We start from the raw sequence: 22,881 nt of genomic DNA on the forward strand, positions 1-22,881 counted from the left end.
TCATTGAGGAGCCCTCAGATGCTGCTCAGGTTGATGCGCCAATCAACCAACCCCTGCTTGGAAGCGCTGTTCGCCTCGGTGAAAGAAGAACCCAGTCACTTTAAAAGAACTGGATGGGGAGCTCAGGGAGCGTCGCCGGGAGGTAGAGGACTTGGGAAACAGAGTTTCTACTCTAGAGGATCTCAAACAGGGGCGTGAAGAGTAAATGGAGCAACTCCAGCAAGAGATCCTGCGCCTCAGAGACCAACATCTGGACCTGGAGGCACACGCGAGGACCTAGAGAACAGGTGCCGGCAGAACATCTGCATTCGAGGCATTGCATGTGCAGCAGAGGGATCGGATATAGTTTCCTTTGTGACAGAGCTGTTTAAATCCATACTTGACGCTAATCCCGATACAGAGAGCAAGCTTGATCACGTCCACAGAGTTGACCCCAGCAGATCCTCGACTGGACCCCCCAGATATTCTAATGTGTGTCCACGATTTCACCCTGAATTCTACAGAGCAGCAGAGATAAGCACCCCATTCAAATTGATTGTCACACCCCAGTCCTGCATCAAGACCTAGCAGCGTCCACCCTCCAGAAACACAAGACCTTTCAACCCATCACCTCGCACCTGCGAGAGATGGGGGTGCCCTATCCCTGGGGGCACGCCTTTCACATAGAAGGGACACTGCATCAGCTCCGCTCACGGGATAAGGCATGACACCTACTCAACTTGAAAGAGACTCCCCCTGTACGCCCCCGAATGAGGGGACAAGGCCGCGAGAAGAGGGGAACCCTGTGACCGGAAGAGCTTGAGATTCTCCCCTGGCGAACTGCACCTGGAGACCATTGCTAGAGAGAGGCAGGTGATCTTAGTCATACTGGCCGGATATCCAGCTGGGCCTTCGAGTGCATAACAGACAATGCACTCCAATTTAATTTACTTTCCCTTTTGCTTTTCTCTTCTCCATTACTTCTATGGGGACTTGATGGGGAGAGGGGACACGGATATTCCTCCTTTCAACTGGTGCTCCATGGAGATTGCCATCCTGGACAATTATCTTCCTGTTGACATTAGTTGGTTACTTTTTACTTGGGCCAGTTGGGCCTCTCGTAATGGGGTTTCGTTGGACCTGGTGACAAAATGCACACACATCTATCAATCCCGCCCCCATGCATATGACCCAATCGCCTCTATCCCTGGGAATGACAGTGGTAAGATAGGGCAACATAGGGCTACATCGAACGCTGCTTCCCACTTGAAACCGCCATGACCAACCAATTAGTGGTTCTCACTCAAGGTCAAAGGCCTCAATCACTCGCTGAAACAGAGCTCTAATCTTTCCTACCTGGAAAACTCCGGGGCACACATATGCTCATTGTAGGAGACACATCATCTTCCCAAAGACCAACATATACTTTGCTCAAAGCCCTTCCCCACCAATTTTTCCAGTCTCTATCGTCCAAGTCGGCTGGGGTGGCGATTCTGATCTGTGCATTCAAGGGACAGGTGGGGCCCAAACAGGAAGAGATTAAGGGTATGTTCCTAGCATACTCACTGATCATCGGGTCCAGTAGCATCACCATAGGCACAATATACTCTCCCAACGAGGGGCAGGAACACTTCCTCCCCAAAGCGGTGACTGAGATCATGGGCTCACAGGACAGGCTGGTGCAGATTGGGGTGGGGGACACCTAAATCTAGTACTCAACACCGAACTAGACAGATCGGCACAACGCCACAGGCAGGCAGGGCTCTTTCCTTAGAGGGACTAACCTGGTTGAGAGAGACAAGCCTTGTAGACATATGGAGAGCATCACACCCAGAGATTTTACCTTTTATTCCCACGCCCACAAAACCTATGCTAGTCTCGACTATTTTTTGGGCAATTTGGGGTTTGCTTCCGTGGTCTGGTTGGCAGAGATTGAACCATACCGCAGTGACTGTGACCCTCACAATTCCGTCTCCCGGTCCATCTCGTAGGACCTGGTGACTTAAGGACACCTTACTCCAGAGCCCAGAAGTTATTGCCCAGATCACCAAGACAATCACAAATTACTTGTTGACTAATGATACTGCAGAGGTTTCGGTCTCCACATTGTGGGAAGCCCTGAAAGCAGTAGTCATGGGGGAATTAATTGCCATAGTAGCGGCAGATAAAAAACTTCGCTGGGACAAGAGGAGAACCTATCCCGCCAAGTCACAGAACTCGAGCGCATACACAAGAGGACCGGGCTCCCAGGGTCTGGAGACAATTAGAGGCAGCTCGAAACCAGCTGGCGGGCATAGACACTGATAGAGCGGACTATGCGGCACTACGGCTCGGACACAGGTTTTACGTGGAGGGCGATCGCTTCAGCGACCTATTGGCGAATTGGTTGCATGCCCAACATCAGGAGACGGGAGTTCGAAAGATTGTGGACACTGAAGGACGGGAATGGTCAGATGACGCACAGACCGTGGAGTCCTTCTGTCACTAGTTCCAGACCCTCTATACAGCACAGGACCTCCATTCAGAAGCGGCCTCTGCATACCTCAAAGAAGCTACTACTACCTCTTTGATGGCCACAGAGTCGTCTGAAATGGATCGACCTATCCAAATCAAGGTGGTCATCTCCAGCATATCCCACCAAAAGCTATCCAAGTCTCCGGGCCCAGATGGCTTCCCAGCCTCCTTTTATACAGTCTTCCGCCTGAGCCTCTCTCCTCACTAGACTCTTTAATGCGATGGTGATCCACTTCCACTGCTCAAGGCATTAATAGTGGTAATCCCCAAGACCGAGAAGGAAAAAACTCAGTGTTCCTCATACGCGGTCTGACTCAACCCCTTACTTCCAGGCTTTATTGACCTTGACCAGGCTGGATTCGTACCTCAATAGCAGTGCAGTGATAATACCAGGCGTATCCTGTACCGTATCGATATATCTCAGAGGTACGGTGAGGAGAGCATGCTTCTCGCCCTCGATGCTAAGAAGACATTCGACAAGGTCCATTGGCCCTCTCTAACAGCAACGCTAGCACACTTCGGCCTGGGTGACCGCTTCTAAAAGTGGATCCTCAGTAGCGATGACCAACCCACAGCCGTAGTCCACGTCAATGGGTGCTCCTCTGCCCCATTCCGCATTGGTAGGGGAACCAGACAGGGGTGCCCGTTGTCACACCTGTTGTTCGCCCTCTACATGGAACCCATGGCCCATAAAATCTGGTCTAGCCCACAAATTAAAGGGGTCCAATTCGGAGGGGAACAACACACCTTAAGCTTATACGCGGATGATATTATAGTATCTTTGGAGGAGCCTTCCATCTACTTACCTGCCTTTTTGGCTGAGCTGGAGGCATTTTGCCTGGCACAGGCTTTAAGATCAATATTTACAAATTTCAGGCCCTCAACCTCACTCTTCGGCCACCGACCCTAGATGCCCTGCGACAAGCCTTGCCCATCCAGTGTGCCCAGACATCCATCGGGTACCTTAGTCTCCAAATAACTCTCACTATCACGGACACTGTTGCCCTCAATTATCAGACGCTGACCTACCAGATTATGTCTAATCTGGCCCAATTGTGTTTCTACTCCCTATCCTGGTTAGGAAGTATTTCAGCAATCAAAATGACAATCCTTCCCAAGATCTTATTCCCCTTCCAGGTACTTCCTGCTACACCACCTCCCAGGACATTGTGTCCTTCCAACAAGAGATAAACAAATTAGTGTGGGCAGACAAGCGCCCGTGCCTCCGAACAGACCTCAGCTATAGAGCCCTAATGGAGGACACCCTGGGACTCCTCCGCTACTACTAGGCCACTCAACGTAGGGTCTTTGTGGAATGCGCATATGCAGAACCGGAAAAGCAATGACTATTTATGGATCGAGCACTAGCAGGTCAGGCTCTGTGGAGCATTCCCTTCCTTCCTAAACAAGCGCAATCTAAAACCCTATACATAAAGAGTCACTAGCCGTTTGGGATGGATTAGTGTCACAGAGGGGCCCAACGTCTTTCCCCTCACCACTGACTCCCACAGTGAAGAACCTAGATTTCAACCCGGGCTTCCATGACCCTACATTCCAGGTATGTAGGTCCGTGGGCCACCTGTTTGACCTGGAGGGCCCCCTCACTTATGAGTCCTTACATACAGAGTACACACTTCCAGAATCAGAGCGATGGCATTACATACAGATCCGCGATTGGGTAATGCACCCCTCCATCCGTCCCGAAGCCAAGCGACAACTCACTCCCTTTGTACGCTGGCAGAAGTCCACAACATCTGACAAACGCCTGGTTTCAGAACTGTACCGACAGATAGGCCCAACTACAGAGGTCCTCAAATCCAAGAGCCAGACACGTTGGGAGAGTGACATTGCCAGGGAACTCGAGGCAAAAGAGTGGGGAGACTTATACTACCGGGCATGACACACGCCCATTATATTACCAGCATTGAGACAAACACGAAAATCGCTACCTATTGGTACTACACGCCATGACTGCATAAATATTACGTGTCCAAATCTTCAGAGTGTTGGCGCCAATGCGGGCTACCAGGACTGCCCGAAACTCAAGGCCTACTGGTTGCAATTGCTTACGGAGGTGGACACCCACTTTGACACGGAGCTTCCCAGCTTACATAGTTTTGGGCCTTCCAAACGCACTTACCTTTCCTCTTAGGTCCCAGCGGGGTAAACAGATCAGTCTAGCCCTGGGCGCGGCCCTACAAAATATCCTATCTCACTGGGGAACAGGGCAGATTCCCACGCACTTAGGCTGGCTACACCATCTGTGGCACATACTTGGGATGGAACGCATTACCCTCTCCCTGTCTAATCAAGGTGCATCATTTCCCAAACTGTGGGGGCCCTTCTTGACCCTACTGATATCAGAATTTGTGAACTCATTTGTCCCAAATACCTGCGACTGTCAGAGGCCCATTCCGCCCCCGCTTAAGGGTCGTAACATAAGACAGCCCCTTTAAGGGACAGCCAGGAAACTGTTTTCTGATCCCCAGGTCCAGGGGTGGGAGGCTGGGGGGATGTTGCATTATATTGCATAGAGCCCTGGAGATAATGGGCCAGGAAACGCTGATGTAACATCAAACTTAAACTATAAGAAGGTCTGACAGCTCAAATCATCCTTCTTAGACTCGATACCAGTTGAAGTTTCCAGCTAAGAATGTCATGAGTCCAGTGCCCCACGAAAAGGGATAATACTAAATATCAACTGCGGTCGAACACCGGTCCTATGGGCCACCTGACTGAAGGAGGAGGAAACAAAGGAGCCAATGAGCCTTTAGATGTACATTCCTTCCCATGGTGAACAGCGGAAGATCGGGTGGAAACAAACGAGCCAATGAGCCTTTAGATGTACATTCCTTCCCATGGTGAACAGCGGAAGATCGGGTGGAAAAGGAGCCAATGAGCCTTTAGATGTACATTCCTTCCCATGGTGAACAGTGGAAGATCGGGTGGAACAAAGGAACCAATGAGCCCTTTAGATGTACATTCCTTCCCATGGTGAACAGCGGAAGATCGGGTGGGAACAAAGGAGCCAATGAGCCTTTAGATGTACATTCCTTCCTATGGTGAACAGTGGAAGATCGGGTGGGAACAAAGGAGCCAATGAGCCTTTAGATGTACATTCCTTCCCATAGTGAACAGCGGAAGATCGGGTGGAAACAAAGGAACAAATGAGCCTTTAGATGTACATTCCTTCCCATGGTGAACAGCGGAAGATCGGGTGGAAAAGGAGCCAATGAGCCTTTAGATGTACATTCCTTCCCATGGTGAACAGTGGAAGATCGGGTGGAACAAAGGAACCAATGAGCCCTTTAGATGTACATTCCTTACCATGGTGAACAGCGGAAGATCGGGTGGAAAAGGAGCCAATGAGCCTTTAGATGTACATTCCTTCCCATGGTGAACTGCGGAAGATCGGGTGGAAACAAAGGAGCCAATGAGCCTTTAGATGTACATTCCTTCCCATGGTGAACAGCGGAAGATCGGGTGGAAAAGGAGCCAATGAGCCTTTAGATGTACATTCCTTCCCATGGTGAAAATCGGAAGATCGGGTGGAAACAAAGGAGCCAATGAGCCTTTAGATGTACATTCCCTCCCATGGTGAACAGCGGAAGAGCGGGTGGAAACAAAGGAGCCAATGAGCCTTTAGATGTACATTCCTTCTCATGGTGAACAGCGGAAGATCGGGTGGAAACAAAGGAAGGCTTGTTCAATAGCGAAGATGATTTCTTACACACGGAGTACCCTAAAGAAGCCGTTTCTGGTACCATTTGAGAGCCCCTCTGGAGCTTCATATTAAGCATTTAAGTTTCTTGAGAAACCCATCCAACCTAGAATACAAATGATTAGATAATATTCGGAATAAAGATTCCGCTTCCCCCCCCAAACACTTGGCAAGACCTGATTTCGCTGCAGATTTAGAGCCAAGCTCAGTTCTCCTTCATTTTTCAACGTAAGAAAGGAGTTAGTAGGTTCATGAGGCTTCGTTTGATGAAGCTCCGCTTCATTAATCAAATTCCTCACCCTGGTCGGCACAGGGTCTGCACAACATAAAATGGGCTCTTATAGAATATCTGTAATAACTGTCCCCTTATTTGCATTCACATACATATCAGCATGGGCATTTAACCGAAATCCCACCTCCATTGTTGAGATTTCCTCTTTAATGGTTACCACAGTGGAGGTAATAAGTGTCAAAATAGAAGGTTTGTTACAACCTCACTTCTAGCCATTGCTGGTTAAGTCATTAATCGGTGGAAAGAATTTCCACCTACCCATCTTGCCAGAAGAGGACACCAAAAGGGGTAACCCTCCCCAGTCTCCTCCAGGCGAAGACAGGTCCACACTTGGCCTGCTAGCGTCCTATGCTATGGGAAGTATGGCTGAATTTAAGATGCCTCCTGGCAGCAAGCCACTGTGGGGTGCGTAGTCAAGGGCTCCACGAACAGCAGTTAAGACATCTTGCTCTGCATGGAAGTGTGGCTGAATTGAAGCTGCCTGCTGGGGGGAAGGCTGGATGGAGTGTGTAGTCCCGGTTCCCACAAACAGCTGTTATGGCATCCTATGCTATGGGGAAGTGTGGCTGAATTTAAGCCTTCTCCTGGCAGCAAGGCAGTCTGGGCTGTGTAGTCCAGGGCTCCATGAATGGCAGTTATGGCTCTCCCCTGTAAACAGTGTTGTTCACCATCATATGGAGCTCTCTTCAGAGAATGTGCCAGAAATGGTGCCTTCAATTCTGTAAATGCATTGGTATGTACAGTAAGGTCAGATTTCCTGAGAGGCTGTGGCGTGACCAAGAGGGACCGTCAGGGTTCCCAGGTGACCCAGTGCACTTAGCATCCTAGTCCCTCCAAAAGAGGGGCGGCAGTGGCACAGGGACTGTCACGGTCTTCAGTTGCTTGCCCAGAGGTCTAAGAGCAGCAGAGACCGCACGCTGCCCCAACTCCTGCACACTGTTTTCTATGGCCGCAGATCATCCTTGGTCCAGTACAAAGGAGGTTACCTACTCCTCAGTATCCTCCTCAGTACCCTCCTCAGTACATACAGGAACTCTGGGAATCATCTGTAAAATATATAGTTGTTAGACCTGGCACCTGGATTTCACGGTGGAACATCGCCCTGGGACAGATCACGCCAATGCTGTAGGTCTGTCCAGATTTTTCCGCCTTAGTGATTTTTCCGCCTTAGTGATGAAGAACTCCCTAGGGTAGGGTAGTTCTCCCCACATTTCAGTTGGAGGGGACACGTGTTAGACCTGGCACCTTGGCGTGAGTCTCCCTTCCACTTTTTATCGCTGTGCCTCATGTGTTTTGCTGGTGTTGGCTGCTCAGAGCACTGTGCCACTGCCAACCAGTGCCACAGTGCAAGTGCTCCCTGAATAAAATATATATGTTGTTTGGATTCCATGATTGGCTTATTTGGTTTACTGTCAGACCCCAGTAAAGTGCACCAGGAGTGCCCAGGGCTTGTAAATACAAATGCTGCTGGTGGGCTTGCAGCGCTGGTTGTGCCACCCACAGAAGCGGCCTGGTAAAATGTGTCTAGGTCTGTCATTGCAGAACCTGTGTGCAGTCTGGTACTGTCATGCTGACTGGGCAAGTGCACCCACTTGCCAGTCCCTAAACCTTCCCTTAACTTCATATTAGTCACCCCTATGGTAGGCCCGAGGGCAGGGTGCATTGTACGCATAAGGTAGGACATGCCCTGATGTGTGTGGCATGTCCTAATAGTGAATTACAGCCATTTTCGTTTTTCACTATTGTAAGGCTACCTGTTCCCCATAGGCCAGAATGGGCTGCTGGAATTATTACACTCTATAATCCTAGCGGACTCAGGGAACATGGCAGAAATTCGAATTTAGTATGCCTGAACTCAGAATAATAAAATATATCTGTTAGCAAGGTTTATTTTAATGTTCTGTGTTTGCAAATGCCACTTTTAGAAAGTTGGCATTTGCTTGCCTAACCATTTCAGCCCGCCTCTGCGCTGATGTGTATCTGCTGTCTGGTTTGTGTGAGTGACAGGGCTAGGGAATTCCAGGAGACAGGCTGGGCAGCCAGGTGGTGAATAGGAAGATTACACCAGGATGGGTGGAAGGAGTACACCTGGACTTTGAATAGGGCTGTGCTCTGCAACCACAATGCTGGCTCCACCTCCTGTGGAATGTCTGGTGTCTCTGCCCTGCACACTGAAAGCAGAAGCCTGCATCATGTCAACAAAGTGCTCAGAAACCGGACTGAACTAGGCAAGGGCCCCCTGGCCGCAAAGAACAAAAGAAATGTAGTATAAATATACGAGCCCTGCTCCTAAGAAACTAGATCCTGCTGACAAGACGAACCTCTGCCTGAGGAGAAGGAACCGGGAAAGCTGTAGGAGGAGTACTGTCCCTGACCTGGGGGATTGGCCTGCAGTGGCTGCCTTGCTGCTGAAGGAGAGGAGAAAGATTGCTAAAGAAACTTTATTTCAACTTGTGCTTTTAAGATCTCCAAGGGCTTGTGACTGAGCTTGCCCCCTGAACGAAGTCCCAGGACCAGTGGACTTCACCGCCTTGAGAAACGCCGCTGAGAACCGCCATTCTCCCCGTAGCGCCGAAGCCGAGAGAAGTGTGCATCTCATAGATCGATGCGTACACTGGAAAGCCTGTGCCAAGCTGTCCGACCCGAACAACGAGACTAAGGCACCCCTACGAGCTGTAGCTCGCACCGTAAAGGAAGGACTTCGTGCCGCACTTTGATTTCCCCTCTTCGCATCATACTGCTCAGGCGTGCCCCCTACCCCTGTTGTGGGCAGGCTGCGGTACGTAGAGTGGCTGGGTACGTCGCTCACAATCGGAGCGTACTGCCTGCTTCGCACCGCGCTTAAGGAAAAAGCGCCGCTCTCAAGGTACGGCTCGTACGCCGCAACGAACAGCAAGAGCACCGTACCTACGCACCGTCCCCTCGAACAACGCGACTGAGGCCCCCATCGAGCTGTAGCTCGCACCGTAACAGGAGGACATCGCACCGTACAACGCGCGTTAGTTTTCATCGCAACGTCCGTGGCGAATTCTCCAAGATAAGGTACTGTGTACGTTAAGCACCGCAGGGTGTATGCTTTGCACCGGAGCGTCTGCAGCGTTGTGAGACCCGTTCTTAAGCACTGCAGGGTGTACGCCTCGTACCGGAGCGTCTGAAGCGTTGTGAGACCCGTTCGTAAGCATCTTTTATCCCCGTACGAACCGTACGAAGAGGAACGAACCGCACAGAACCTTGAAATTACGCTTGAAACAAGAACTGCTTATTGCCAATAGTATTGTGGGCCTTTTTATCGTTATTTGGTCTTATGCTAAGTCTTTCTATATAAAAATACTTATTTTTGATAAACCCAGTGTGGAATCCATTTTTGGTGTTGTCACTGAGTTACTGTATGTGGTCACAAATCCTTAACCTGTAACGCCCTGAGATAAGCCTTGTCTGCTCGCGCCAAGCTACCTAGAGGGTGAGCAGGGGTTGTGTTAGGAGTGTAACCCCTTACCCTGACTAGAGGAGAGGGTCCCTGCTTGTCACAAGTCTTTACTTGTGCCAACCAGAGATCCCCAATTCTAACAATAGTTCAAAAGAGTCTGCTCAAGTTTGGCAAGCTGTTAACCACTAACCCTGTCCTGGCTTATACTGACCCTGAGGCAACAGGGAGAAAACGATAATTCGTAAGTCCGCGAGGATAGGTTATGTCAATCCAAATACCAATACCCAACCTAACGGAGGATATTTGGGGCATCCTTTGCCCACACCGTGTACGATATTTTGATGCAACAATGGTAAGTGGGTGGGAAGCACTGCTGTGGGTGAAGACATGTTAAATACAGAGACTGCGGCAGTCATGTGGATGGTTACTACAACCAGAATGTGTAAGCATAGCACACATGGATTAAGGTACACCCAGGTTTCAGTGGAGTGGATGGAAGGATGTTTACAAGGCGCTCGGCAAGCAAGGCGGCTTTCTAGGTTCCTAAAGAACAAGTTACTTACCTTCTGTAACGCCTTATCTAGACATAATCCAGCTGCAGATTACTTACCTTTGAATTTCCCAGGCGTCAGATAGGATCCTGAAGAATTTTCTTTCAGCAATATGCCTCCGTGTGACCCCTGCGCCGTAGTGGCACCCGCATCACCTATATAGGCACCACCTTGGCACGATGACGTCAGTTACTTTTCATGACTTTCTACGGCAGGAGCGCAGAGCCATGAAGTGCACAGACACGTGTATTTAGAACAACTAGGGCCCTGAAAGGGATCCGCACTGACCCTAGAAACCTGTCAGTAGTGCAGGAAGGATGGGTGGGTCAGTAAGGAATCTGCGGCAAGATCATTTGTCTACCAGGTAAGGCGTTAGTGAAGGTAAGTAACTTGTCCATCTGATAGAGAGATTTCTATATGCAGATTCCTTACCTTTGAATAGATTCCCGAGCAATACAATCCCTGGAGGAGGGACTGCGGACAAGGTTAGAACAGGAAGTCCTGCAGGACAGAGTGGCCAAAAAGGCCGTCCCTTCGGACTTGACTGTCCAGGCAGTACTGTTTGGTAAACTTGTGCAGGGATGCCCACGTTGCTGCCTAACAATTGTCAAGGACTGGAACTCCACGTTGCAATGCTGTGGTCTCTGCCTTATTACTGGTGGAATGAGCTCTTAAGCCTTCAGGAGGCTGCTTCTTGGCCAAAGCGTAGCAAAGTTTTATGCAGAGGACGACCCATCGTGAGATGGTCCTTTTTTGTACCGCACAACCTTTCTTCGTTCCAACCCCACAAAGAGTTGGTCGCCCACCTGGAACTCTTTAGTGCGCTCAAGGTAGAACAGCAATGCTCTTTTTGGGTCTAGACGGCGAAGTCATTCCTCTTCTGTAGAAAGATGCGAAGGAGCGCAGAAAGTGGGCAAGGGGACGGATATTTTTTTCAATACTTAGAAATCATTACATACGTTTACCATACATGGACATGTGAAACAAGAAGGATACATAAATGGTACTGAGGCATCATTACATGCAGTAGTCAAAAAGCAGGTGCCAAAGGGTAGCAATGAAACACCTTGGAGGAAGTGATCTCTCCCGAAGAAAGTAGGGCCTCATTGTGTTTGTACCCAAAAGGAGAGAAGTAGAGATATTACAAATGGTTAACTTGCGGAACAAAACTGGGGTGAACAACAAGAGGGGAGGGAGGCTTGGGCAGGTGTGTGTTGATGCTTCCTAAGTGACAGGGGCTATGGGCTAAGGCGAGAAGGAGCGTGTTGTGGCAACTCAAAGTGTTACCAGTGGCCAATGTGCATGCGTGTGTTGGGAGTCCTCAGGAAGGCAGGTCTGCCTTGGCCCCTAGGGAGGGTGCTCAGCGAGGCGCCTCGGGTGGGCCTTGTGACTGAGGGGGTGCAGTGTCCTTGTCAATTGTTTGTCGAAAGCGCAGGAGCAGCGTGGCCCATTCGGGGGAGATGGGGTGCCGGGCAATGTCGTGTGATTCCTAGCTTGGCTAGAAGGAGGGACAGGGCTGCAAACCGTGACTGAACTTTGTGATGCTTCCTACGCCTGAATATGCCTAGCGAACAGGCTTCCCAGGAAGAGATGTCAGAAAGCTCTGTGACCTCATGCAATGGAGCATGAATGGCGCCCCAATAATGCTGGAGGGCTGGGCAAGCCCAAAACAAGTAGGAACGCTGCACTAGGGGCATGACAGCGAGGATAAGCGAACTGTGACCCTGGGAAGTGGTGCTGATGTCAGGTAGGCCCGGTGCATGATGAAGAATTGTATATTTTTGAAGCAGGATTTCCAGGAAACCTTCTTCGGGAATTCTAGCGCTCGCTCCCACTCGATCATGGAGTGGTCTCCCATAATCCTCCCATTTATGGCGTAAGTGGGGCAGGTGGCAAATCTCAGATGGCCTTATATATCCAAGTGATGAGGTGACAGCCGAGGCCCATAGTTAGCACAGTGTGGAGTACTGGGTGAGTTGTGGGCTCGCCCCCAGATAGGTCCGAGAGACGCCGGCGATCGTGTGAGTTGCAGATGAAGAAGGAATTGCCCCAGGGGGAGTCTGCTCTCTTCTGCCAACTGATAGAAGGGGAGAAGTTGGCCCTCAAAAAAAGCGACTACACCTCAAGGAGCAAGAGGTCGGTCCAGGCTTGTAATTCCCAGGCAGTGTAGTACCCCCCACCTCGAGATAGGCCAACCAGCAGCAGTAATGTGGTATAGAGCAGGGCCCCTCGGGACAGGCGATGGATTCGTGGGAAAGGTGACAGATTGTTCCACAAGGAATGGTGTTACCACTTTCGGGAGGAAAGAGGCTATAGTGCGAAGCATCTATTTGTCAGGGAAGACGGTCTGGTAAGGAGGCTTGGATGACAGAGCATCGAAACGCCGCCTACCTGCACCGGGAGTCTCTCGTTGTTCCCTGCTGCTGGGGGGCCTCTCACTGCTGCTGCCAGCGCTACGGGACACTACTGGGTGTTTCTCCTTCCTTCTGTCGCCCCCGCCGCCGCCCTCTCATTCGCGGCCGTGAGCGGGGGGTGACTACATACCCCAGACCACCTAGCGCGCCCTGACGCTACCAACGCGCCCGGAGGCGCTTAAAAGACTGCGACTACTACGGGGGAGTGGGAACGAGTATCGAAACGCCGCCTACCTGCACCGGGAGTCTCTCGTTGTTCCCTGCTGCTGGGGGGGCCTCTCACTGCTGCTGCCAGCGCTACGGGACACTACTGGGTGTTTCTCCTTCCTTCTGTCGCCCCCGCCGCCGCCCTCTCATTCGCGGCCGTGAGCGGGGGGTGACTACATACCCCAGACCACCTAGCGCGCCCTGACGCTACCAACGCGCCCGGAGGCGCTTAAAAGACTGCGACTACTACGGGGGAGTGGGAACGAGTATCGAAACGCCGCCTACCTGCACCGGGAGTCTCTCGTTGTTCCCTGCTGCTGGGGGGCCTCTCACTGCTGCTGCCAGCGCTACGGGACACTACTGGGTGTTTCTCCTTCCTTCTGTCGCCCCCGCCCTCTCATTCGCGGCCGTGAGCGGGGGGTGACTACATACCCCAGACCACCTAGCGCGCCCCGACGCTACCAACGCGCCCAGAGGCGCTTAAAAGACTGCGACTACTTCCGCGTCGCGGGCGACGCCGGGCTAAGCCCGGGCAAAGGGCGGGCCCTCTGTGGCCCTCAGAGGACCGATAGAGGCCGGGACGGGCCACCTCACTAACGTGTAAGACTTTACAAGACTATATTATTAATCACACGGTGGGGGTGCTCTGCCCTATTTATGGTATATCGGCTCTGTAGTATTGTTTTTAGCTTGTTCATATTTGGCTATTAGGTATCATCATATGTGTTGGTGTTGCCACATTGTGTGAAAGTTTAATTTAAGTTTATTCTAAGTTTTAGGTCTTCCCAGGGGTTTGCCAAACATGACTAAAGCTTTAGCAGGCAGCAAATCCACGACTACGTCAACGTTAGATAACTATTTAGTCAAAGTAGTCACTAAAATTAATAGTGATAGGCGTAAATCCTTGGGACAGGGTTCAAACTTAACGACTACTAGCCCCCTGTTAAATAACACAGTCACTTTATCCTCTTCTCCATCTACTACTAAGAATTGTTTAAACGAGGATAAAGAATTATTAACCCTGGATGGTCATTTTCCTAGTGAACAAGAATCACTTGAAGTTAACAGAGATTTAGTGACTGATGTTAATGAGACCGTAGAAGACTCTCCGGACCGGCCAACCCAGAGAGTGCTAAGATCTCGTAAACTGACTCATTTGAAACAGGGTTGCCCACGAAGCACTCATAAAAAGACGGGTCCTGCACTAACAAAACAGGTTACCAAGGAACCAGCCATCCCTAACAACCCTATGGCTAAGTTAGACTCTCACCAACTTGATTCCTTGTTAGGTCTTTTAGAGTCCAAAATTTTGAAAATTCTTGAACCCTTAGTCACCAAGATTGACGAACTATCTGTTGAGATTGAAGGCCTACGTAATCTTTTGACACGTAAGATTAATTCCTCTGGGAATATGACTAGAGTAGCCGAGGGTCCACTTGTTTCTGCTGATATCCCTAGGCCCCCAAAGGATACTCCAAACAGTACAGCACCATTGGTGGTCGAACCCACGACAAATGAGAATAACACTTTACCTTCTGAAAGTTGCTTAAGTAGTAATAACGCAACGGCAAGTACATATTCAGGAGGAGTAAAACCAGATCTTCCCCCTGACTGCGCCCCATTTGTTGTAGTGCTAACCAATGTACCCCCCTTGAAGGACGTCGCCAAGAATTCTTTCCCTGAAACCCATGAATCTCTTAAAAATAAATCAGTCTCGTGGTTAAATAAGCATTATGGTTTTCCAGCACACTTATCCCACCTGATCCTAACAACGAGAAGAGTTTCCTGGGTTGGGCGATCGCGCAAGACTATAAAGGGGGATTGTGTAGTAATACATTTTAGAAATCCCTTCATAGTGCATAATATCTTATCAAAAGCTACTTTGCTCCCACACACTGACGAGGGTATTACCCTTCACTCATTGAGTTATTTTTATAAACAACAGACAAATTTACCCCGCAGTGTTCCATTGGAGGTTAGAGCACGTCATCCTGAAAGCCAGTTTCCTCAAGGTCTTGTTATCTCAAACCGTTTTCAGGCTCTGAGTAACTTAGATTCTAATGATTGACTGCACTCTGTCGGGCCTATTTCTAGACTTATTAGGGAAAGTTTATCCCCTACAGAAGCAGAGGACATGGTTTCCAGTGGTTCTGTGCCAGTCACAAGTAGAGAGGGCACCCAAAACGTTACGCCTGCAATGGGGATTGTTATTGATGAAAGAGTGGATGATACTGTCAGTGCCCCTCGAATGCCCTCAGGTACAAGTGTCCTTAGCTGGAACATAGCTGGCCTAAACAACAAAGCCCATGATCCTATTTGGAGGGACAGTCTATTAGGCCACGAAATTATTGGTCTACAAGAAACCTGGGACACTGAAAATACCTTTTTGCTGGATGGGTTCTCTGCTTTTTGGTCACCAGCGGTGGCCTCTAGTAGGGGGAGGGCTAAAGGCGGACTTTTAACCCTTATCGCATTGACCATTGATGGTAAATACAGTAAAGTGGAGACAGGCTCGCCTTATTGTTTAGCAGTAGAAATCCACTCCAACTCTAGTGGGATCTGGCTCATTGTAAATTTTTATAATTCATTTATCCAGAATACGCCAAATGAACATTTACTCAGTCTATTTGATTTTTTACAAATGTATAATGAATCTTGTAAAAATCCTTATTCGGTTGTTGTGCTTGGTGATTTTAATGTTCATTCTTGTTCTAACAATTGTTTTATATGGGACAGTTTAGGTCCACACAATCAAGGTAATTTACACTTTGAACACACACCACAGGGGATATTTTTAGAAGAGCTTCTAGTTGGGAATTCTATGGTTTATCCCGCCAATCACATTAATGACATCCCGTCCTACAAAGGAAGTGGCTCAGGATCCACTATTGACTACATCTTTGTTACATCTAACTTAGCTGGAAATGTAAGTCAATATAAGGTAAAATGGTCTGTTTATAGCGATCACAACCCTGTCCAGTTAATTCTCACTGATGATCTCAATAAAAGAGATTCTGATAATCCTACTGTCAGAACACTGGACATAAGGCCAACTGACCAAACTCGACGCCTGAAATGGTGTCAGTTGGTCCCAGAGGACTTTACCGAAAACTTGTGGGGCACGGTTGGGGATGAGATACTTTTGTGTTTACAAGACGGGATCTGTAGTGATGCAGTTCTGACAGCCTATGATAAAATTTGCTGTCAGGTAAATAGTGATCTTAAAAAAGTATGTAAGGATAAACCCAAAATTGGGGAGAAATGGTTTGATCACAGCTGCTCATCTGCCCAACGGAAGCTAATGTCAGCTCTTAAAGCGGTTCCACTTGATAGAGCAGAAATTGCCATTTGTAGGAAGGCCTATAAAATGGCTCAGAAAAAACGCAAAAATGAAATCAGGGATGAGGCATGGAATGAACTCCTGTCCATTGATGTCATTAAAAATAGTGCGAAATTTTGGTTTATCGTAAACAAGCCTTTTTTTAATGGTAAAAGCAATACTGAGCTTGAATGCGGTATCCAAGAGGACAAATGGTATACTCATTTTAAACAGGTGTATGATGGAGATGGCACGAGGGTGGGGTCCTCATTTAACCCTGAGAGTTATACCTTGTCCTTCACAGAACTAGAGGTGACGAATGCTATTTTGGAAATGACAAGTAATAAGGCGCCGGGACCTGATGGGAGTCCCGGCTGATCTTTTTAAATCAGACATAAAACTCTGGTCCAAAATCCTTTTTAATGTTTTCACAAATGCCTGTCAATTGGGCCTTCCATCAACGTGGGCGAAATCGGTCATCGTTCCTATTTTTAACAAGCATTTACAATGCAACGGTCTCGGCATTTTTAAAGTTAGAGCTATTGGCATTGCTCATGACAATGCCGTTTCTTTAAATGTTTTAAAAACAAAAACATAAACAAAAATAATGTCATGAGCAATGCCACTAGCTCTAACTTTACCAATGCCGAGACCATTGCATTGTAAATGCTTGTTAAATCTCGGAGCTAGACTGCGCAAGCGCAGCCTTCGCAGCCGAGACATAAAAAGTACTCTGGAATCGTATACATTGAGGTTCAAGGTGTGTCAGCATAAAGGGGGGGGGGGGGGAGTCACGAGGGGCGCAGTCTGATAGTCTAGTCAATATACATTTATCTAATAAAAAAAACTGCAACACAAAAATTTGTAAGGAAGACAACAAATGTGACAGTAAATCTGTTCTGGTTTACTTAATTGCTTACAAACAGGCTGCATTTTAAAATAGCGTATCGGGTTAAGGAACCTGCTGAAGAAAGGTTAGTGTACCCTGCTATTTCCAGGGTATAGAAACAGTATGATATCTTTGGTGGATAACTCACTAGCTGGAGAGATCTGTGTGGTTGTAGTGCAGGTTTGACTCACCCCAAAACAGTATAAGGACAATGTGCAACATGCAGGACAGTGATTTGTATTTTATGTAGATAGCTACGGGGTTACACCTTTTGTCACAGAGTCCCTTGTGTTAACTAGATTTTTAAATGTGCTATCCTTGTATTATATTTAGCACACTGAGCTATGAACAGACATCAGTGAGCTAAAAGGAAACTGCAAGCAAGAACTGTACTTTTTTCGAAATCTTTCATTACTCCGAATTGCAAAAAAGGGCGGCTCTGAGTATTAATATAGATTTTAGTATAGGCACTCGCAATCTCTATAGTCTGTAGAACCCACAGACGTTCTAAATCCTAACTTTGTGTTTCTCCTATGCATTGCCTCCTAACATGCATGAGACGAGACTCCTACACCGTGACCCTCGTTGTCTTACAGTGCAGGTATACCTCTTACATGTACACGGAGGGTTGGAAAAGTTAAAACCCGGACTCTCACTCAATCATAGTTTGTCTCTTAAGCCCTTGTGAAGAGACAGCAGGTTGAGTGTCTGTGCTTTCCTCCTAGACACTGGCATCAAGACACAAGGCACCAGCTAGCTCCTAGCCTAAAGGACCAAGAGGAGTACAGGTGGCCATGTAAGTGAGACATTTGCGTTGCAACCAGTTCAAAATGAAATAAGAAACCTCTCTCATCCACTGTGGGTTGCTGGTGTGCCCATACTTTGTGCGGTCGCTGCTGAATCTGTTCCAGTGTCTTCCAGTTACACCGGGACAACGTTTGCACATTTCCCTGTGACCGGACTGAATCCCGGATCCGGATGAATAATAGCAGCTGAGCAGGCAGGATTCCCTTATTGCATGCACTCACGGCCGCAGCGGAGAAACCAAACAAGTTTAAAGGAGTGGGGTGAAGGTGAGGGAAGATAGGTGCGTGCGCAAATGCAACGCCGGGAACGTGCCATGGTGGGCGCCTCATGCTCTAACTTATGAGAAAATAAGAAAATGCATGCCCGGCAGGCAGTGCGCGCTGTGCGGACACCAGACATCCTGTGGCAAAACACCGGTGTCGTCAGGTACAGACTCCTGCCATGCACAGCCGCGGAAAATAAAACACCGCGAGGCTGAGAAAATAACAGTCATTGTAAAGCGAGACAGAGATGGTCCTGCGGGCAGAGGACCCGCTGCCACTTGTGTGCCGGCGCTCGTGCAGGCAGGCGTCCCGGAGAGGGTGCAGTTTACTGGCAGCGCGGTGACAAGTGCACGGAGCTCCGGCTGTGTGTACAGACTGTCTAGCGCGCTCATCATCACACAGACCATCATCCTCCACCCGGAATGTGTCTGCGAGGGGGCGCTTCACCTGCGAATGTCATCATAGCTTCAAGCCAGCTTTTCTTTCTCGCAGCCGGTGTGCCAATATCCACCCACAAGTGTGTCTCGCGCCGGAGCTCGCCTCTCACTGGCAAAGGGGCAGATTTTGTAAACAACGAAGCTACTTTGGGAATGCGATCAGGTGTCTTTAAAGAGATTAGCCGTATAAATGCATGCTTCTTCCCACGCCCTGGCTCCTGTCCCACCATGCACTGGATCCCGTCCACCACCACCCCCCGGCTCCCGCTCCCTCCATACCCGTACCTCTTCCTCCTCCGGCGTGTCCAAGTCCTCTCGGCCCCCGTGTCTGCCGTTCAGCTCCATGGCTTCGGTGTGAGAGCCCATTCTCCCGGCGGGATCCCTTCTGCCGCTGGCTGGAGCAGGGAGGGCGTGAGGCCTGGGCAGGCGTGGGAAGCAGCGGGCTGCAGTAGGAGGGGACGCCGCTCTGCGGGAGGGGGCGGGGGTACAGAGCGGCTGATGCCCGCGCGGCGCTGGCTGTAGTAAAAAACAGAACATCCCTAAACCACGTCTATTCCTTAAAACGGGGTTTAAAATGCATAGGGACGGAGTGCCGTACTTGCTTGATCGGAAAGCACGTCCTCAACTTGAAGCCATGTGTGCTGTGCAGTTTTTTTACGAACATTTCTCTCCAAGATTAAGTGGCGTAATGTACAATGAGTTAGGAGCTGCAAGTCCCGTCAATCAATTTAAGGTGAGGGAGCAACGCCGGGACACCACCGCCTTTCTCCGAGGCAGAGAAGAACTGCCTCGGAGAAACGCAGCCTCGGTTTCGGATTCGGGGGCGTGTTTCTTTTTCTCTCCTCTTGCCATTGGCTGGAGGAGAGAAAAACACGCCCTGCGAAAAGCAACGAAAAAACACGCCCCCCGATCCGAAAAAGACGGGGCTTCAACGGAGTGACTGGACCTCTTCTCCAGTGGCTGGCCAGCATTTAAGAGGCCAGCCAATGGAGAACAGGAGCGAAGAGGGGCGGGTGCAAGCCCCTCTTCTCAATGACATTAAATCTCCGGACTTCCGGTCTGCCGACCGGATGGTCCCGAGACCTAAAAAGGGGGATAGAGGCGACCCGAGCTGTTATCGCCCAATCTCACTTATAGATTCCTCAGTCAAAGTTCTGGGGAGGGTGGTCCTCGCCCAACTAAACGGTTGGTTAGAGGAATCAGGAAAACTCTCTAGGGTCCAGTATGGATTTAGGAAAGGGATGGGTACCATAGACCAATGTTTAAACTTACAACCTTTAATTGGTAAATACACGGTGGCCAAAAAAGGAGCCCTGCTGGTTGCCTTCATGGATTTGTCATCGGCTTTTGACCGTGTAAATAGATCAAAACTATGGCCCATGCTCCTTGCACTTGGTGTAGACAAAGACATCGTCCACTTTTTAGCGGACCTACATAGAGAGTTAATAGCTACAGTTCGCTACGATCAAAGGGGTAATTGCACAAAAGATATACCCATATCTTATGGGGTTAGGCAGGGGTGCATTTTGGCACCTCTCCTTTTTACATTGTATATAAATGATTTAGACAATACCCTTATCGCCTCATGTAAAGATATCCCCCGTGCAGGGAAATATTCAGTCCCTGCCCTTTTATATGCTGACGATGCCGCCCTAATTGCTAGAACGGGAGTGGGCCTTCAGCTATTGCTAAATTCATTTGCCGATTTTATGAAGGGTTTGGACTTATCTGTTAATTTTGTCAAATCACATGTCATGGTCATCGGCCCTAAATCCGCTAAATCTAAAACCTTTTTATGTGGGGGTCATCAACTATCCAGGGTTTCTTCTTTTCCTTATTTGGGTGTTCTTTTTGATGATCGAGATTCCGGGGTAACCCAAATTACGGCAAAAAAGATTGTGTTTTCAAGAGCAACAGTGGGTGTTCTGGGCTTCGCCAGAAAATTGGGAGCTAGACCAATGAAGGCCCTTATCCAGGTGTACAAAGCTAAGTGTCTCTCCATAGCTTTGTACGGAGCTGAGGTTTGGGGCATAAAAAATGCCAAAAGCATACAGACAGTTGAGGATAGATTTTTAAAAAACCTCCTCTCAGTCCCGATCTCAACTGCCAACTATATTGTTCATCAGGAACTTGGTATTGGTTTTCTTGAAGATAGTATTGCTCTGGCCCCGATGCTCAAATGGATTAGCATTTGGCTTAACCCGGATTTACACCTGAATCATACAATTTTGAGAGACTGTTTGTTGCTTGATCATGGGCTGCACATACACTGGTTGAAATATATTCGGAACCTGGCGAACAAGCTGGGTAGACCAGAGTTGTTTCTTTCTCCTGAGACCCTGGTAAAAGGTGACATTAATTGGTGCAAAGAAACTCATATGTACATATCTACCTCGGCAAGGGAAGAGAAGGAGCTGGTTAAGGGCTCAGTTAGGGCCCACCAGCTCTGTAAAACAATACCCTTTATGGAACCTTATCTTGGATATGTAACAAATGCAAATCATCGTTTTCTTTTAACCAGATTTAGATTGAATCAACTACATCTATTGATTGGAACTAAGAAAGACTGGAAAAGGGCGTTGGACCCTGGCCCTTGTTCTTGTGATAACTTTTCCCCCCAGGATGCGATACACCTTTTCTTCTTCTGTGAGCACTTTATTGACATTAGGAAACGTTTTTTAATCCCAATATTAAGAGACAAAGGCTTTGTTCAAGTGAGACCTGCTTTTTTGTACTTACAGCTGTTAAACAATGTTTGGGAAACTTTTAATATTGCAAGTTTTTTAACTGTGGTAATTCGTACCTTGAAGAAATGAACTGTACTCTTTTAATGTTTTTAATTGGACACGTTACCTTGTTAAACCAATTTGTGTAAATGTGTTTCTTTTTAAGTTTGGAAATACACTAAAAATGAACCTTGTTTTTTAAATATGTATTTATTGTAGTATGCTTTTATGGTTTGCACTTAAACCGAATAAAGACTTTATGACTGACTGACAGAGCCTGCAATTTTCTCACCCTCCTGGCAGAAGTTATTGCCTCTAAAAAGGCTGCTTTTGATGGAAAGCAGCCAGAGGGGGCAGTTGTGCAGAGGTTCGAACGAGCGCACATGAGGAAGGTGAGAACCAAATTAAAGGTCCTACTGGCGCCTAATGAAAGGGGAAGTTGGGAACATATGTACAATTCCCTTGAGGAACCTATTTACAATGGGAGATTTAAATAATGAGAGTGGCTCTGACAGCCTCAAGAAGATAGAAAGGTTTGACAGGTACCCCTTTGAGTGGGAACAGAAGGACCACACGAATTGCAATACTACCAATGCAATCTACATGATCAACTGCCCGTGCAAATCCAAATACATTGGCATGACTACTAGCAAAGTCAAATTACGGATCGGAGAACATAGGAGCACCATCAGACGAGCAATCCCAGCAATCAAACTGACAGCACACAGTCGAAAAAGGATATACATATAGCGACCTGGAATGGACCATCATTGAAAGAATCAAAGATGGTACCAACATTTCCAGAAGGCTACTAGAACAAGCATTTGCAATGCAATAGGTCTCGCATTTATGCAAGTTTGAGCTAATGACATTGCAACTAACAATGCCTTTTATTTATTTTTGATAAACAAGTTTTTATTGTTTTAAGTGACACAACAGAAAAACATTGAGCCTGTCGTACCACCAGCTTACAACCGCACAGCACGGGACCACTCCACCCCCCCGCCCCCCCCGAAACTCTCCCCCCCAAACAGCATGTTCACAATACATTGCCCAACCATTTCCCCCAGACCCTACGGTACTTCTTAAGGCAGCATCTTGCCTGGTAGAGAGTTTGTTCCTGTGCCGCACACCAGTCCACTCCAGTACTCCATATGGCCAAGCTAGGCGGCTGTGGGAGCTTCCAGGCCGCTGCAATGTCTCGTTTCGCCACCATTAACGCCGTCATAAGGAATAGCTTCTCTGCGCGCGTGCCATCTAGGCCGTCAGTGATACCCAGTAGGGTGTGTCTAGGGTTATGTGGCACCACCCACCCCAAGACCTCCGTGAGGTCGG

At 48.6% G+C, this 22,881-nt stretch overlaps 1 protein-coding gene across 1 annotated transcript in view; it reads right to left on the bottom strand.

The window, feature by feature from the left end:
• Nucleotides 1-19,186, bottom strand: part of PTGES2 (prostaglandin E synthase 2) — a 110,174-nt gene extending 90,988 nt beyond the window's left edge. The window contains exon 1 of the mRNA XM_085624896.1: nucleotides 19,106-19,186. Coding sequence (XP_085481022.1) covers nucleotides 19,106-19,186 — 81 coding nt within the window. The remainder of the gene's footprint in view (nucleotides 1-19,105) is intronic.
• Nucleotides 19,187-22,881: the final 3,695 nt, after the last annotated feature.

The sequence above is a fragment of the Triturus cristatus genome, chromosome 1_2, assembly GCF_964204655.1.
Source record: "Triturus cristatus chromosome 1_2, aTriCri1.1, whole genome shotgun sequence".
Lineage (NCBI taxonomy): Eukaryota > Metazoa > Chordata > Amphibia > Caudata > Salamandridae > Triturus > Triturus cristatus.